At 32.2% G+C, this 18,347-nt stretch overlaps 2 protein-coding genes across 6 annotated transcripts; one reads left to right on the top strand and one right to left on the bottom strand.

The window, feature by feature from the left end:
- Positions 1-747: 747 nt before the first annotated feature.
- Positions 748-2,876, top strand: LOC128958551 (acetyl-coenzyme A transporter 1-like). The gene is made up of 2 exons (XM_054304430.1): positions 748-2,168; positions 2,228-2,876. The coding sequence occupies exons 1-2, from the start codon at positions 1,087-1,089 to the stop codon at positions 2,721-2,723; spliced, it is 1,578 nt and encodes a 525-aa protein (XP_054160405.1). The 5' UTR covers positions 748-1,086; the 3' UTR covers positions 2,724-2,876.
- A 200-nt stretch (positions 2,877-3,076) lies between these two features.
- On the bottom strand, positions 3,077-17,134 carry LOC128957543 (basement membrane-specific heparan sulfate proteoglycan core protein-like). Of its 5 annotated transcripts, none has more exons than XM_054303320.1 (39): positions 17,059-17,134; positions 16,431-16,569; positions 16,234-16,344; positions 16,103-16,152; positions 15,801-15,866; positions 15,543-15,601; positions 15,171-15,468; positions 14,303-15,061; positions 14,087-14,248; positions 13,901-14,006; positions 13,530-13,602; positions 13,391-13,463; positions 13,198-13,311; positions 13,032-13,142; positions 12,531-12,966; positions 12,072-12,438; positions 11,885-12,007; positions 11,718-11,820; positions 11,215-11,630; positions 11,023-11,115; positions 10,644-10,928; positions 10,519-10,543; positions 10,306-10,442; positions 10,028-10,242; positions 9,771-9,939; positions 8,618-9,693; positions 8,397-8,556; positions 8,050-8,331; positions 7,645-7,990; positions 7,551-7,565; positions 6,974-7,434; positions 6,854-6,917; positions 6,207-6,420; positions 6,076-6,134; positions 5,683-5,880; positions 4,320-5,620; positions 4,091-4,262; positions 3,307-4,006; positions 3,077-3,234 (listed from the first exon to the last, which is right to left on the bottom strand). In XM_054303320.1, the coding sequence occupies exons 1-39, from the start codon at positions 17,132-17,134 to the stop codon at positions 3,201-3,203; spliced, it is 9,648 nt and encodes a 3,215-aa protein (XP_054159295.1). In that variant the 3' UTR covers positions 3,077-3,200. The 5 variants fall into 5 exon arrangements, with proteins under 5 accessions (XP_054159295.1, XP_054159297.1, XP_054159298.1 ...); XM_054303322.1 differs by having other exon boundaries at positions 5,683-5,856; XM_054303323.1 differs by having other exon boundaries at positions 5,683-5,853.
- Positions 17,135-18,347: the final 1,213 nt, after the last annotated feature.

The following is an 18,347-nucleotide window of genomic DNA, read 5'->3' as shown; positions in this document are numbered from 1 at the left end:
ATTATGAATAATAATTAATAGTAAATAAATAATATTATACTATTAAATAATAAGTAATATTAATACTAATTAATGTTGTTAGTATAATTAGTATTTAATGATAAGAAAATTATTAAGTGATATTAAAGTTGAATAAAATAAATACTTATTATAAATATCATAAATTTTAGCAAATATACTTAACTTAATATAAATTAATAAAAAATAAATGAAAAGCTTGTATATGAAATAATAAAAAAAAACTAATATAATTAGAATTAAATTAATTTCTATTGTGAATAAATTATAATTTTAAAAATTACTAGACACAATATATCAGGTAAATTTATTTATATTTGACTATGATATGTAATACCTATTTGAATCATAAATTTTTATAATTGAATATATAGTTTTAAAAAAATATTTATTATTTTCTTTTTTGTTAATCTATATATTAAATGTTTATTAAAAAGCAGAGAAATTTTTAAAAACTTTTAATATAATTATATGAACACATTTGTGGATTTTTTAGCATAAAACTTGATTAGAAATAATTACTATAAATAATATATATAAATACTATAATAATATACTGTATATTCAGTCAATATTATAACGTGTATTAAAAGATATTAACGAAACATAAAGCATACTAAAAGTGATGACAAATTAAATTATTTTTCTTACATTGTTTCGTGAATTTAACAGAATTTAGTGACTATTATATACACAACGTGTCTCTCATAACATATGTATATAAAAATTGATTTCAATGTTGAATAACACGTCCACTAAATTCACAAAACTTTGATTTACGTAAACATTAAATCAATTAATTAATTGATTTATTTATTAATGAGTTTATTGTTGACAATCAATGTGTTTGTCATTAACTATTCAACACATATTTGTTTATAATTATCATTGAATTTGGTCGACACGTCCTCACCGGTCATGTATTGAATCAATTGAGTGATATATGTCTTTGAATATTACATATGATATTTTCATTACCATATCGTCGATAACTTTAAGTGGATCTCAAATCACCTCAATTTTGTGATAATTACAATAAAATTAAAGACTATTAGATTAATACAAGAGATGTCTCAACAGCGAAACAGATCGCAAAAACAGATGGCATATCAACAGTCATTACTTGAATCTCAAGAAGAAGTGAACGGTTGGAGTCATGACTCACATGAAGACGAAAACAAGAAGTCAATGAAGAAGAGGGCGTTGAGAGGCGATTACATGTCGATAGCGGTTCTCTTATTTCTTTATATATTACAAGGCATACCATTGGGTTTGGCGGCCAGTATTCCCATGATTTTGACGAACCGAAAGGTCAGTTATGCAGAACAGGCGATCTTCAGTTTTGTTTCGTGGCCTTTCAGTGTTAAACTTTTGTGGGCACCGATTGTCGATTCGGTGTATTGTCAGGCAATAGGTCGCCGTAAGACATGGTTAGTGCCGACTCAATACTTTATCGGCATTTTTATGTTAGTATTATCGTATACTATTGATAACCTTTTGGACAACTCTGGTTTAGGACCTAATATTTATTTATTAACGACGGTCTTCTTTGCGCTAAACTTTTTAGCCGCAACTCAGGACATTGCGGTCGATGGTTGGGCTCTAACAATGCTTTCCCGTGAAAATGTTAGTTATGCGTCCACTTGTAATACAGTTGGACAAACAGCCGGTTATTTCTTGGGAAACGTTGTATTTTTGGCTCTCGAATCAGTAGACTTTTGTAATAATTATTTACGAAGTGAACCGCAAACCACAGGATTTGTCACACTTTCGGGATTTTTCTTTTTCTGGGGAATAGTATTTATGATCTCAACATCTCTTTTAATGATTTTTAAACGCGAAAAGACTAATCGTTTGTCCGGCGATGAGCCCGATATGGGTGTACTTCAAACATATTCAATGTTAATCCGAATTTTCAATTTGCCATCCATTCGGTTATTTGCATTAATACTATTGACCACTAAAGTTGGTTTCGGTGTTACCGATTCAGTGACTGGTCTAAAGTTGATTGAGGCCGGTGTTCACAGAGAGAACTTAGCATTGATGGCCATCCCAATGACTCCATTGCAGATTATAATGCCGTGGATTATCAGCAAATACACTAACGGTCCCCGACCTCTAAGTGTGTTTCTTAAGGCTTATCCAATTAGGTTTGCTTTTTATATTTATTTAAATATTTGATACTAATTTTGCATATTTTTATTTATAGACTATTGTTTGGTATAGTATTTGCTATAATCCTTTGGTGGACAAAATATGTCAGAAATCCTACCGACGGATCCTTTCCAGCCTATTATTACGCCGTTATATTGTTTGCCTATGCGTTACATCAAATAGCGCTCTACTGTATGTTTGTGGCTCTCATGTCATTTCATGCCCGCATAAGTGACCCATTAATTGGTGGCACTTATATGACATTATTGAATACAATAACCAATTTGGGTGGCAATTGGCCGCAAACATTATCTCTTTGGCTCATTGATCCATTGACAAGAAAGACATGTTCGGTAAATAATATGTCCTGTAATGATGCCGTTTCTCTTAACGCTTGTCAAGCCAGCAATGGCAGCTGTGATGTTACCACTGATGGTTATTATGTTGAAGTAGTGCTGAGCATTATAATTGGTTTGCTTTGGTTTAAATGGGGTCGGAGTAAGATTAGAGCTCTTCAAATGAAACCAATGACTGCTTGGAAGTGTGCGTAACAAAGAGTCCAGCATTTGGTCTAATATTTAATTGTTTATACATTTGATGACTTTTGCACATTCCTTCCTTCAATTTTTATGTCCAATATTTAATAATTGTTGACATTTTATAACAACTTGAAGAGAGTATATAATAAATAGTAAAATTAATTAATTTATTAAATTTTTATTACTATATTTGTAAATTTAAAAGAATTTGTTTTTATAATATTTTGTTGACTATAATATAATTAATTTTTTAAGTTAGATTTTATTTATTTTAATTGATTGTAATACATATTTGCAAAATTAATAATAATACCAATGAAAAATTGTCATAAGATAACATTATATTGAAAAAAATGGCAGTTTTTGTTGCATTGGCTCCCATTTGAGGCACAAATTTTTGAAGACTCGTTTACAAACAATATGTTTGAATTACTTTAATCTTATTAAATGGACAATTTTAGCCACAAATACTAGATATTATGTTGAATGTTAAGGTATATTAGCGGAACCACTGGAGTAAAACCTGAAATATCAAGAAAATAAAAGCTTTATTAATAATACTGTATCTAAATATACTGTAGTATACTATACACACTCATCGCAATTGTGAACATTTTGGGCACTCTTTAGTTGAACGACGATATCAATTAAACCAGAAGAGCCAATCTCTAAATCAGATATACATCCAGAAAAACCAGAGAAGCGATTGCCACTCATGAGTGTATAATCTGGAAGACCTCCCACATAGATATCTCCGCTAGTATTCAACATTTGCAGATCACCTTCTGATTCTCCATAGGACTCATGCATGCCATCAATGGTTAGACTTCCTTCTTTACCTTTGCGTTTAACATCAACTGTATGTCCCAAACCATCGTTTACTTTAATAGATGACCTAATCTTTGCCAGACCGCTACCCAATTCAAAACTGAACTCAACTTTACCGTCAATGAGAGCCACAGCCATAAAATCTTGACCGACACCGTTAACCTCTGGTGTCTGGCCGTGAAAGAAAATAAGCCCCTCATCTTCTTGTGTCATAATACTAAACTTAATGACTTCATCCGCCGAACTAGAAATATGTGGTAAATATTGAGGACCTAATGTGAAGAAACCGTCTCCTAATAGTTTAATGGATTCGGTTTCAGTAAATTCTTCGGTCTCATCACAGGAATTGCCTTTGTATGGTAACGGACACAAACACTTGTATGAATTGGCACCTGTATTGACACACTTGCCATTCTTGCACGGATTAGTCAGTTCACAGATACCATTCATATGTTGACATAATTTACCTAAAGTTGTAATTAATATTACTGTAGTAATTGTATAGATATGTTATAATAAAAAATTTGTGTTAATTAAAAAATTAAAACTACCGGAATAGTTAGGTCGACAGATACACTCAAAGTCAAATCGATTAATTTCCCGACACTGACCACTATTAAGACAAGGCGATCGCTGACAGAGAGAATCAGAGCCACAATCAACAACATTGGATGATTCGATGACCGAGTTTGTCAAATGCATGGAAACGTTATTCACTTCAAACTAATTGATAAAAATAATTAATGTATAATTTATACGATGAAAATAGTCATAACTAACAAAACCCAGACATCCATGAAATCCCCGATAGATTTCAGCTAACGGTGACAGTTTGATCTGAACCTTATCATAACCTCCGATATAAAGAGGTAGTCGTAGATCGAGACCCTGAGTACGTCCAGGAGATTCCCCTTCAATCGGTAAACTGTTTCCAACTTTTAATAAGCCTTTTCTTAAGAAACGTTCGGCAGTTATTTCAATCCATTCATCTGTTATGAGTCGTATAGGACTCGTAAGTATTGCGGGACCCGAACCCAAGTCAAACCTAAATTCAATGCTCTCATTCTTGATGGCCAATGATATGAAATCACCCCTTCCATCATTATTTTGTGCGCTGTATAATATAAAACCATTTTCTAACTTTTTGGGCTTAATTTTGAGTGAAAATCTGATTTTTCTTAGTGTATCTTTAGGTGTAGGATATGCTACATAAGCGTCATTAAAAAGTGCCGGCTCTACAATGTCTATCTCTTTATCACATCTTTGTCCTGTCCATCCAATTGGACAAAAACAATCAAAACCGCCACTGAGTTTATTACGACAACGACCTAAACCACAGATTCCTAGATAGCAGGCATCGCCTATTTTTTCACAATTTTGACCGGAGAAGCCGGCAGGACATACACATGAATATCCCGAAGGCTTAAGTGAAGTTTCCTGACATAAGCCTTGATTGGCACATGTATTTGGAGTACAAGTTTCACAGTTTGAAACAGATTGTGCTTTTGCATCGTTGATCAATTCATGAACAATGACTCCAACTTTGAAAAGGCTGATACAACCAATAAAACCGGTGGTAAAGCCATTTTGTTTAGATATTTGGTCAAAATCTGGTACACCTCCTATATATAGTGGTTCTAAGAGATCGAGTCCTACATTACTTCCGGAAGACGTGCCTTTAATTTCCCTTTGATCTTCAACTTGCAAACTACCAGTTCTTCCATTTCGGCGAATTCTTACGGTATGCCATTTGTTTATTTCTAGTATTGTCTCACTTTTCAATAAAGCTATTCCTCCTCCTAAGTCATATCTAAATTCAAGCCAACCATCTGTGATCCCGAGTGACATAAAATCACCGGATTGTTGTTTGTGTCCGTTATATAGTATAAGTCCGCTTGAATTTTCAGGTTTAAATGAGATCTGTATCTCAAAAACAGTGTAAGCGTCTGGTAGTGTTGGTCTAACCATATAAGATAGTGGTGTTTGAGTAAATCGTGGCACTACTCCCGTCACTGTTAATATAGACGGTATTTCCACTCCATTTGGCACTTCTTTATTTCTAGCATTGCATATATATGTACCTATAATATGTAATTTTATAACTCATTTAATTATTTATTTAATAATCAAATCAAAAACAAACCCGAATCTTGTTCTTTAACTCTATATATAGTGATAACCCCTTCGCCATCAATTGTCACTTCAGATGGAAGTGAACCGCTCTGTTTAGACCAACTGAAAGTGATTGGTGCGATCAGCGATGTTTTGCAATCCATTATTACAGTCGACCCAAACGGAGCACTCCTTTTCTCGACTGCTTCGGGAGATATGGTCGGCATTTCTATAATTATTTTTTAAAATTATTTTTTTTTGTTTAAATATTATATTACCTTATTATAAAATGACTAAAAACTTACACAAAGTCCATAATTAGTTAATTTTAAATAGAGATTAATAAATTATTTATATTATTTAGTAATAAAATTTGTATATTAAACCAATAAATAAATAATTAATATATTATAAGTATAAAGACCTTCAATTGCCAAAACGTAATCGCTATTATAAGTTCCCGCATATGTATCAACAGAGCATCTAATTTAAGATAATTTTTTATATACATTATAAGCAAATATTTCATTAGACCTCTTTATAGTGATACTTAACCTATAGATCCCTCCATTTTCTGGTTTAACTCCATTGACAACAAGAATTGATCCCCGAGTCATAACATTGTCAGCGAACGGTCCGCTTTCACTCATACTCTTCCACTCGACTTTTGCCGACGGATCTCCAGAGACGTGACACTGTAGTGTCAACTGATCTCCAGAATAAACCCTTTCTTTATTGGCAATTATTTTTACTTCAAGCGTTGGTATGGCTGCAGATAGGTATAGGTATATACAGTAGGTATTAAATACATGAAATAACATTTAATACAAATAGTTAGTATTAGTCTTATTAACATTTGTATGTTAGTCTTTGGATATATTAATAATTTAGTAATGATATGCATGTAATTAATAAGCAAAACCAAACCGATAACAATTTAATCAAAACAATAGCAACTAATTTAATGTAATATTAATGAGACAATTACAGTATATACTCGATTTTAATGATATCTAATATCAATGTACTGTCTATCATGACATCGAAAGTTGTTTGTTTGACAATCATTTTTGCCGATAAAGTCAATAAAAATTTAATCACTATTATATACTGTATATAATGCAAACATTTACTAAATCTATTGTAAATATATTTGTTTCTAACTTGAAGTCAAATTTATTTGAAAATGACAAAAACAATACCTCTGACATTGAGGACAACATAATCTCGCGACAGAACTCCTAAATCAGAGGTAACGGTACACATCTGTGCCAAACATAATATTTGAGAAAAATGATAAAATGTGTCGACAGTTGACATACATATCTTCCGGCATTTTCCAGTCGGGAGTTTCTAATCCACAATTCATTGTTGACTTCTCTGACATTTTCTAAAAGTGTGCCGAAATCTTTAGACCACCTAATGGTAGGCGGAGGAGAGCCACTGAATTGACATTTGAGCTCAATATTAGAGCCAACAAATGCCGTTTCCTCCTTTCGGAGGATATCTTTATAGTCAGAGTCCTCGACAATGACTTCGGCCACTCCTTCAGCCTTACCGGCGGCGTTCACAGCTGTGCACAAAAACCTTCCGGCGTCTGACAACTGAGCACCTCTTATCTCAAGTCTGCCACTAGAGGCGTGAACACCGGGAGGCAAAAGACCTCCTATTTTACTCCAGTCAATAGTAATAGGTTGATCACCTGATGCACTGCATTCAATAATTACTGTATCTCCTGGTCTGGCTGTCTGTCGGATTGGTTGTAACTGAATCTTTGGAGGCGCTGTCCAGTAATTTATACGATTATACATTATATTAGATTATATTGTTTAGGATTAAAATAATTGGCAAATAATGGAAAGGAATGTTAATAAGGATTAGGCAAGAGTTGTGCCTCACCTCTGGCCCAAATACCTTGCGGTCAGTAATGCAAGTATTATAATAATGAGTGAAGATAGCAATATGACAATGACGGCGCTTTCAATCAACTTACCGACAACAGCTAATCGGGCTCTGGCCTCAAACAATACATTGCCGTCAACCACACCCAAGCACTGGTATTCTCCGCTATCTTCAGGCTTGACATCATCAATATAGAGGACACCATTTTCTATATTGGAAGATAATGGTAGTGATTGATTTCCAGTCCGTGTCCACTGTAATTCCACATAACGACCGGTTCCTTTAACGAAACATCTCATCGATGCTCTATTACCAGCAGCAACAGTGACCACTCTATCTTCGACAACAACATGTGGAACAACTGTTCCAAGAGTGTCATCTTCAACGATTAAATGAATACGCTCTTCACTACTCCCAAGCGGTGAAATACTGGTACACTAAAGACACAAACGGTTATTATCCGTAATGTCTGTTTAAGTCAAAGTCCAATACTGACCACATAAATACCTGAGTCGGCAATCGTAACATTTGACAATTCAAATAAAATTTTGTTATCTATTTCAGTGCTGACTATCAGTGACGGTGCAGTTGAATAAAGTTGTTGTGATATACGTTTCCACGTTAGGGATGGTTTAGGATTACCGGTTGCCTCACACTCTAGTTTTACCCTTTCATATGGTCTAACTCTATAAGGAGTCGATTGTAATATCTTAACATTGGGTGTACTTTGAATCCTCAATACTGCCTGTGATGTCACTCTTCCAGCAATATTCTCAGCCTTATAGCAGATAAATATTATAATAATTTATATATTATTAATAAATTAAATATAAAACTACTTACAGTGCAAATATAAATGCCGTCTTCATCACCGGTAACTCTGTTGAAGCGAATCACTCCATCCAATAGTTCAGTACTTGATGTGAATAGACTGCCATCACTTCTTCGCCATTCAATAGTTGGCGGAGGAATACCAGCCGTAACTCGACATTGAAATAATGCACTGAAAATACAGTACAATATATGACTATTTATATAAAAATTAAATAGTTATGTCATCATACCTGCCATCTTTGACTACAGTTTGCATCGATTCTGGGTATATCTCAATGGCCGGTATCTCTCTTCTCTCAATTTCAATAATGGATGAACTTTGAGCTGAACCCTCGCGATTGTCAGCTCTACACATATACAGACCCCTGTCTTCAATGATGGCATTCTCAATGAAAAGTATGTCGCCATTTGTTTTATGTCTGAGTGGTATTAAATCGTCGCCAACTTTTTGCCAACTGATTGTTGGAATGGGATTTCCACTGGTGATACATCTCAATTGGCCACTATGTCCCTGAACAATGGTTTGTCTCTCGGGCTCTATTTTAGCAGTTGGTATAGCCCGACCCGATTCAATGGATAGACGTACCTGTCCCTGACTCATACCATATATGTTACGAGCAGTACATGTATACAATCCCTGATGATTTTCGGTGACCCGTCCAATAATGAGCATACCTCCGACCTGTCGAGAATCGTGCGGTAAATCGCCTCCAGAATGACTCCATTTGAGTTCAGGAAGAGGATTACCCGTCGTTTTACAATCAAATTTGATTGTTTCTCCACGTCGTGCCTCATAATTAACGGGAGATATAGTAACGTGTGGTTTGGAACCGGTATCAGCACTATCTTCACCGTTGACTAATAATATTGTCCTTAAAGAATCAGTTCCAGCAGTATTGCTCGCGTGGCAAAAGTACTCCGATTCATCACTTTTACGGACCGAATCTATTCTGAAAATTCCGTTCACAAATGTTGAACTTGGGTTCAGAATATTATTGCGTCCGCCCGTCCATCTCAGTTCAGGGGGTGGATATCCTTCAGCAGTGCACCGAAATTCAATAGTATCTCCAACTCTGACCTCTTGATAATAGGGTTCAATTCTTACGCGAGGTATAGCCGGTTGATCTATCGATTCAACACTGAGTGTTGCGTGATCTTGATCTACACTTCGGAGGTCAGAACCGGTGCATATATAGACACCACTGTATTCCGATCTAACATCAGGTATTGTCAATATTCCACTAGCTTCTGATGCTCGGGGAGGCAATGATCCGCCCTCTTTAGTCCAGACAAGGTTATAGGTGACCTGTATTATCAAAGTGTATAAGATTAAGGAGTTTTAATTTATCAATATTATAATGAAACTATATATAAAAGTCATACATCATTGACATGAGACACGCCATTGCATCGAAAAGTAACGGTAGAACCAAAGGGAACGCGTTGTGCTTTAGGTTCATCGATACGGACCCGAATTGTAGGACCCGATGCTGATATTAGCTTACATTTACCTCCCGGTTGTAATGGATTACCTCTATAACCAAATGCACACCTAATTGTGTTATGATTAACAAATAGTTATAATTAATAAATTACAAATTATTCTTTCAACAGCTACAATATATACAGTAATTACATACTGTTCACAATTTCTACCGGTATAACCAGCAGTACATGCATTACATGTGGGCTGACCATCGGAATCAAGTCGACACGTCGTCGAAAAATTATTATCGGCATTTGTTAGCGGACAGGGACATAGCTGACAGTCATCAGGCGAACCACGTGTGGGATCACCATAATACCCATCAGCACAGAGCTCACAATTTTCACCCCGAGTATTATGACGACAATTCTGGTGAAACAATTAAACATTTTATCACATTTTTAAAACTATAAAATTATTTGAATCAAATACCACACAATATCCTGTATTTGGATCACATGTTTCGGAATGAAAGTTACAATTACAACGAGTACATCGACTGTATCCCGGACTCGTGCGGTCAACTATATAGCCCGGAGCACAGCTTTCACACGACAAACCAGTATAGCCTTATATTTGGTTCAAATATTATAAATTATTATAATTTATTAATACAAGATAATACATTTTATTATAAAAACATACCAGGGGGACACACACATTGTTCAACCTATAATATTAAATTAGTAATTAATTATAGGTATAACTCAAGAATATTTTAGTAATTGAAAAATAGTAAATGCTATGAGTAAAAAAAATATTATTAAAACCTCAATTGCCATTAAGAGACCAGTATTTTGTGGGACAGCAATATCTAGTGATAGATCTGCTATAAGTGTTTGTTTCATAAATGGATGAAATGTAGCTCTAATTAGAAAGTCTTCAATGTTTGATAAAACCAACAAAAAGTCTTCTCTTGTCGCTAAAACCGATGCTTTATATCTATTTGAATCAATCTTTTGCCAAAATCCTTCATTTAAATCTATTTCATATGTCTGAACATCACCGGGAGATAAAGATTTACTGTTCACATAAACCAATGTAAGACCATTACCCTATTATTTTGACATTAAATATTCATAAATTAATAGAATAAATATAAATTAGATTTAAATATAAAATATATTATTAATTTAATCCATAAATTACAGTAATCTCAATGTCGGCGTCGGAATATAAATCTCCTGTTTCTCTAATACTAAACTGTTGAGTATACCGTAGTCTACCACCATATGATGTTAACTGTAAATAATAAATGGTTATTTGTGCTAATTATTATTTATTTTGAAACTAAGTTTAAAATAAATTAATTAACATAAAAAACAATATACTTATATAAACCTTATTTCCAAGAAAATGGTCGGGAAGTGCCCAAAATAGTGTCTCTGTATTAGATTCCCTATTAAATGAGGTAAAACTGACTTCATTTTGCGCCAAATTTATGACTATTCCCTCAGAAAATATACGAGATTTATATCTATTTGTTAGTTGAAAATGATGTTCGTATGGATTGGACAAGTCTTGTAAACGCATTGTTTTATGATATCTGTAATATGAACTGGAACTACATCTACGGGTAACTCCCGAACAATAGCATTGTGTGCATCCGTTGGGATTGTTTTGATCCAAATTGAAGAAACCATCAGAACATTGGTCACAATTGATTCCCCGAACATTGCTTTTGCAAATACATTGTTGATTTATATCGCATTCACGCACTGCACTGCCTCTTGTATCACATTGACACGGGGTTACCACTAAAGTTAATATTACATATCATCAATATATTTGATTAATCGTTTTAAACTAATTAAGCAATAATTTACAATAAAATCTTCAGATACCTCTATCGGGACTGCAATCATATGGAGTTCCATGAGTTGGATCACCCGCATAACCAGGTGCACATTGGTCACAAAAATCACCTTGGGTATTATGTTGGCAATTCTATAATGGATATTATTTTTGAATAATAAATATAATATTACAATAATACTTGTTGTGTACATACTTTGCAAATTCCTGTTTTAGGATCACAATCACTGGAGTGTCCATTACAGAAACAGGGCTCACAATGGTATGATCCGATTGCTGTCCGGGTATAACCAGAGATACAATGTTCACACGATAATCCCTAAATTAAAACTAAATTAATTAAATCCCAGTTATTATTATTAGCTAAAAGATTGTTTAAAAACCTGATATCCTATAGGACAGCGACAAATCTCGACAGTGTGTGCTTCGGGTAAATAAGTCTCTACTCTTGTAGTCCTTTCAATTGCAATATCCATTGTAACACTAAATAAAGTGATTGATATAACATCAGAAGTATGCGTTGCTTTCAATAGTATAGACTCGATGTCCGCCAATGCAGTCATGAATTTATCGCGACTGACTCGTTGGCCATCAGATAGTAACCATTGGGTTTCAAAAAGAGGAATTGATATAAAATTATCAATATTTGCCATTAAAGGATTGTTATGTTTGTATATAATTTTGATGCCATTTCCTATAATTTGAACGTCTGGATCATCATTAGGACGCGATAAAAAACCTTTTTCATATCTATCAATAAAATATTAATAATTAATAATTATATGCTATTGTGAGTTAAATATGGAAAAAAATGAAAATTTTAAAGAGTATTAAATATATACCTGAAAGTGTAATTTAAATAACCGCCATAAGAGATAACTTTATCATAAAGAAATTGTTGGGGAAGACTCCAATAATAAGTAAGTTTGGGTTGAAGTGCAAAATCTTTGAACACAATTTGATGGTTTCGGTAATCAATTTTGACATTTTTGTCAATCACAACACTCCTATCCAAAGCACTTAATTTAATAATATTATCGTTTGTTAGTTTCAATTGAATGTGATCTCTAAACCAACGACTCGATGCACAGGCCTTTGTAACACCAAAACAGAAACATTCAATACAACCATTGGGTGATTCTTTACTCAAATGAAATGCACTGGCAGTGCACTGATCACATCGGGCACCGGTCACTAATGGTTTACAGTGACATAAACCTGTTGATGGACTGGGATGTGTTGTCAAACTTCCAATTGGGTCGCATTGAGTTTCAGGGGCTATAAAATTATTTACAATAATTAGTGATAACTAATTTTAGATACAGATTTAAAAAGATAATTACATCCGCAATCACTTTCATCACTTCCATCGAAACAGTTTTGGACGCCATTGCATACAAGAGATCGATCAATACATCCGCCGTCAACACATAGAAAGTTATTTATAGGACACTCTAATCAAAACATATAGTATTAATAATGCAAATAAAAGGCAGTCTTAATGCTGACCACATCCAACTTCGTCACTACCATCCGGTAGACAGTCGTATATATTATTGCACCTCAGCTTTAAGTCAATACAATAGCCATTTGTACACATAAATTGATCACTTCTGCAAATGCCTAAAATATATAAATCAATATTAATATTATTTTTAATTTATATTAAATTTATATAAAAATAAAATATTATTTTGAAAACCTTTTTGTTCACAGGGTATGCCTTCGAGTGGATTCCCAGAATAACCCGTAGCGCACCTCTCGCATCGGGTGCCCTTATATTGCATACAACACATACATTCACAAAACATACACATAATTGTGTGAATAAATTATCAAACCTCAAAACCAAGAGGACAGGCATCACATATGACATCACCATCAGTAGAATCAATGTGACACGTGGGTGAATACCTTTAGTTTTTAATACATTTATAATTATTATTTTAATTAAACTGTTATTTTAATTATTATTTAATAATTGATACCAAAGTTTTATAAATAATCAAAATAAATGGTTACATAAGCTTAAGCTTAATGCCTACCATTCTTGAGGAAACCCTGATGGCCATAGATTAGTAAGACTTTGTTAGCACAAAATGTTTATTATAAAAGTATTGTTAATAATTATACCGAAAAATATTATAATAATTAATAGTCTGGAATTTTATATATTATATAATAATAAAATTATAATATTAAAATGACTTACTGTCGAGATGGTGTTATATGAGGACAAGGACAGGGACGACAACTATCGTGTCGGCCTAAAGTGGCCAAACCATAAAATCCTCGTTTGCATTTTTCACAATGAATTCCTAAATAAAAATAATATTAAATTTACAATTGATCTTAAAGTAACATTAATTATGTTTTTTAATATTTAAATATTTAATACCTTCAGTATAATGTTGACAATTAAAACATTCATGAGTTTGTGGATCGCATTCATTTGAATGATGATTGCAATTGCATACAATTGACGGTAATATACATCGACCTAAATAACGACCGGCCGTTTCTCTCACATAACCTGAGCTACAATACTCACATGAATCACCTAACAAATAATAAATTATATTATTTTTTATAAAAAAAGGGCTGATATGCTAACCTGTATATCCCTGAGGACAGAGACATTTTTCAACGTAAACTGCTTGTTCTGATGACATATTGGAAAGCATAGAGCCATCCATTTCCAAGTTTAATATACTGGAATCGATGATCTGTTCGTCATAAGTGGCCTTAATATAGATATACTCAACATTTTGGAGGGCAATCATGATATCCTCTCGAGTTGTCGTATCAAAGAGTGGTGGACTTCTAGCATTTAAGTCATTTTTATGCCACTCTCCCTCCCAGAAACGTATCTTAATTGATGTTTCAGCATTTGGATTGTATGCACTTTTAACGTAATGGTATAATGTTATACCATTACCTCTAAGAATAATATCAGGAATTTTAGCCGCTTTTGGTAAATATGGCTCTCGATATCTAATTGTATATCTTATATATCCTCCATAACTCTGTAATCTATTGCCCAACATTTCCTTCGGTAGATTCCAATAGAAATATACGCCGTCGGGAGTGTTGGCTAACATTACATCTGATTTGATACTATATTCTTGTAAATTTGGATTATAAATAATTTCATTTTGAATGGGAGGGTATTGTTGACTGACATCTTTATAATTGCTATTCGGTTCCCTCACGAGTGGAATAACGGTTATCTGTGATTGAATGCCTGAACTAATAATCCGAAGATTACTACTATGACAAGTGTCGGAAACTCCGAAACAGAAACACCGCAAACATTCAGATGGGTTTTGTGCCAAATCGTTGAATAGCGGCGATTGACAAATGGATTGTTTGGCTAATTGTATTGAATATATTTGACGTATTCATAGATAGTATTTAAGTTATATATATATACAGTATATATATATATATATATATATATATAATAATAGTCATTATCTCACGTTTAACTGTAAGAAGAGCGTCGTGTGCGGCGAGAACCGAGTCTTTTGTATTGATGGCCTCACAACTCCAGGCTCCCTGATCTGACAACTTGGCCTCATGTATGGTAACAGTTCCTATGCCGTCAACACTTGTCACTGTAACTCTGGGTGGATGAGGTATATGATTCCAATTGAATCGCCAACTGATCAATGGTGTAGGCGTTCCAATAGCTTTACAGCTTATATTAACAGTCTGTCCTTCCGATACAGATATTGTTTCTGGTGGTGGTATCACTATAGTTGGTAGAGAACATCCAATCTATTATATAATATAAGTATTACATCAATCGTGAAGTTTGTTATTAAATATAATAATTATAATATTAGAATCACTTCATCAGTCTTGTCCTGACAATCAAACTCTCCATCGCATTGATAACTTCGAGGAATACCTTTAATATATATATATTTATATAAAATACATTATAATTTCATTTTATTAAATCTTAAATTTATATAAATCTAAATTCTAAATTAATTTTAAGATCATTATACTATATAAGTTATAGCAATATTTTATTTTTTAAAATGTTTTTTGATAAAATACTTTTATTTTTTTATCATTTATGAAACTATTAAATAATGACTTACACTGATCTCCAGCGAGACATTTATATTCATCATAACGACATGGAGATCCCGGTATATTATTTGACTCTGTTATGCATTGATGAACAATCATTAAATAAATGATACATAAGTATAAATACATTTTTATATAATTTATAAAACTTAAGTTCTAGTAATGTTTAAAAATATGATGTATAATACAGTTTAGCATATATATGATATTAGGCAACATTTTGTGATCAAATGTGTGTTAAGTTATAAAGTAATGCTAACATAAAACAAATGGCAATAAAAGATTTGTGGCATTAAGTTATAAGACTCACCGCAAAACTTTTCATCGCTGTTATCTCCGCAGTCGTTATCAGAATCACACCTAAAAAGTGAAAGACCTCTCATTGAATAAATAAAAGCTTTTACTGAGCCCTACATAAGCTCATTGAGTGGTTAGAGTTACCGCCAAAACTTGAGAATACAGCGACCGTTTTCACATTGAAATTGATTGGCTTCACAGTTATGGATGCAATTCAGTTCATCCGATCGATCGGTACAATCATAGTCACCATCACTACAGTGCCAACAATAACATGACATTTATTTTTCAAATATCATATTACTTAATATATGATAAACACATCAAACTGTTTAACCAACCAAACATATTCACGAGGTATACACTCTCCACTTTGACACGTGACCTCATTCCGGGTACAAAATTCTGGTGATATCGATATAACCTCATTAGGTGTCGACTCAGTTATATTAGGTGATACTAGAATTGGTTGGATCGGGTCTATGCAATAAATCATTGTTGTCTTAAATTGATTATTATAATCATAATCATTGTATATATATACTTGTATATACAATTGTGCATTAAAATGTGTTATCATATTATATTATATTATTAAAAACGCTTTACTTATAATACTTAAACTTTTTCTTAAAAAATAATTATCTTAATGAATATGATAAAATTTTAAATCTAAAAAATTTAGAATTTTATTTTAAAAGTACTGTATATAAGTATGATAACATTCATTTGCATAATTTTTATACTTGCAACTAAAACAATTATTTTTTATAATATAAATTCTCCATATTAAAAAAAATTAAGAAAAATAAAAAGACAAAAATTAATAAATACTTATTTATTATTTATATCTAAATCATAAGTTTAAAAAATTAACATGAACAATTTGAATTAAATTATTAAAACTATATAATTTTTTTAATATTATACAATTAACAATAATAAAATTAAAGCATTTATGAAACTTACATTGAGATCGACACAAACAGAACAATATAAGCACCAATAATAAACTTAATATATTTATTTTTAATAGATATCTCATTTTTTATTATAGTATCATAAATACAGTAAAGTGAATAATTAAAAAATAATTAGATGATGAAAAAGCAATACATTAATTTTGAGAGATTAAATAAATTAGATTATATATGAAGTGTCTCTATTAGAGGCTCTCTCTCTCTCTCTCTCTCTCTCTCTCTAGAGGCCAATATGTTTGAAAAGTAGTGGAAATATATTTAGGAAATAATATTTATTTAAGAAATATAAAGCAACGTTAATAAGGAATGCATATTCATGAGGAACTATATAAAGTTGCATTTGATGTTAAAAGTGGTAAATGTTGTGTTTATTTTATAAACATAAATCGTTGCGATTTTTTCACAAAGAAAACATAATGTTTATTGATTTAAGTGAATCATTTGATGTGTACAATGCATTACATGAAAGGGTTTGGTCGTTCCGATGCTCCCTCAGCTCCCATACCATACATAACACCATAACAAATGTCAAGAATGCTGTCGTTTTGATGCTTTTATATAACATTACTGTAAGATTCAGATTCTCTGATTTGTTAGATTCTCATAAGATAGCGCTAAAACAATCTATAATTTAAATCAATTGATCCCATAGTCATGTCATAACATACCATCGATATACACTCAGTCATCAGTGTGTGTGTGTGTGTGTGTGTGTGTGCCTGAATGTGTGTGTTTGACAGGTTATTATAAATTTGTTTTACACAATGAAAATATTGTTGTCTATAATTTTAAATAATTTTATTATTCTTTACTTTAATAAGCTTATTCACTCTGAATATATTATAGTTTTAAATATTGTATTTAATTTTAAAATTTCAATAAAATGCAAATATTTTATTCAAGATTACCGGTAATGCTAATTATTTAACTAATAATAATTAATTTTAAATTTTGTTAATAAAAAATAACTACAGTATAACTTTACAATATTTTTCTGACATCTAGCTAAATTATCAATATGCTAACATAAATTAATTTTTAAACAATATATTAAAATAAAAAATAAATAAATTTCTCATTAATATAGACATCAAAATATGTGTTTCCCATATTTGTAGGATTATATATTGTATATTAATTGAGGGATACATATCTTTCCAAACCATATAAGAATCCTTTTGACAAATTTTCAGAACAAAACACATATTTTGATGTCTACTGTATATTAATTAAACTTCAATTAATATGTTTGGGGTGTCATCAAGATTTATTAAACTA

Source organism: Oppia nitens, unplaced genomic scaffold, assembly GCF_028296485.1.
Source record: "Oppia nitens isolate AA-2021 unplaced genomic scaffold, nextdenovo-longstitch-racon4-pilon3 scaffold3_pilon_pilon_pilon, whole genome shotgun sequence".
Classification (NCBI taxonomy): domain Eukaryota; kingdom Metazoa; phylum Arthropoda; class Arachnida; order Sarcoptiformes; family Oppiidae; genus Oppia; species Oppia nitens.
The sequence above is the reverse complement of the archived record's forward strand: the minus strand, read 5'-3'. Positions and strand labels throughout refer to the sequence as shown.

Excerpts from the sequence above, each read along its gene's own strand:
- LOC128958551 (XM_054304430.1), top strand. The coding sequence starts at position 1,087 with ATGTCTCAACAGCGAAACAGATCGCAAAAACAGATGGCATATCAACAG. Across the intron at positions 2,169-2,227 it reads CTTAAGGCTTATCCAATTAG|ACTATTGTTTGGTATAGTAT; the intron begins GTTTGCTTTTTA and ends TTTTATTTATAG.
- LOC128957543 (XM_054303320.1), bottom strand. The coding sequence starts at position 17,134 with ATGAGATATCTATTAAAAATAAATATATTAAGTTTATTATTGGTGCTT. Across the intron at positions 13,312-13,390 it reads CATACCCTGTGAACAAAAAG|GCATTTGCAGAAGTGATCAA; the intron begins GTTTTCAAAATA and ends TATATATTTTAG. Across the intron at positions 7,991-8,049 it reads CCGACTCAGGTATTTATGTG|TGTACCAGTATTTCACCGCT; the intron begins GTCAGTATTGGA and ends TTGTGTCTTTAG.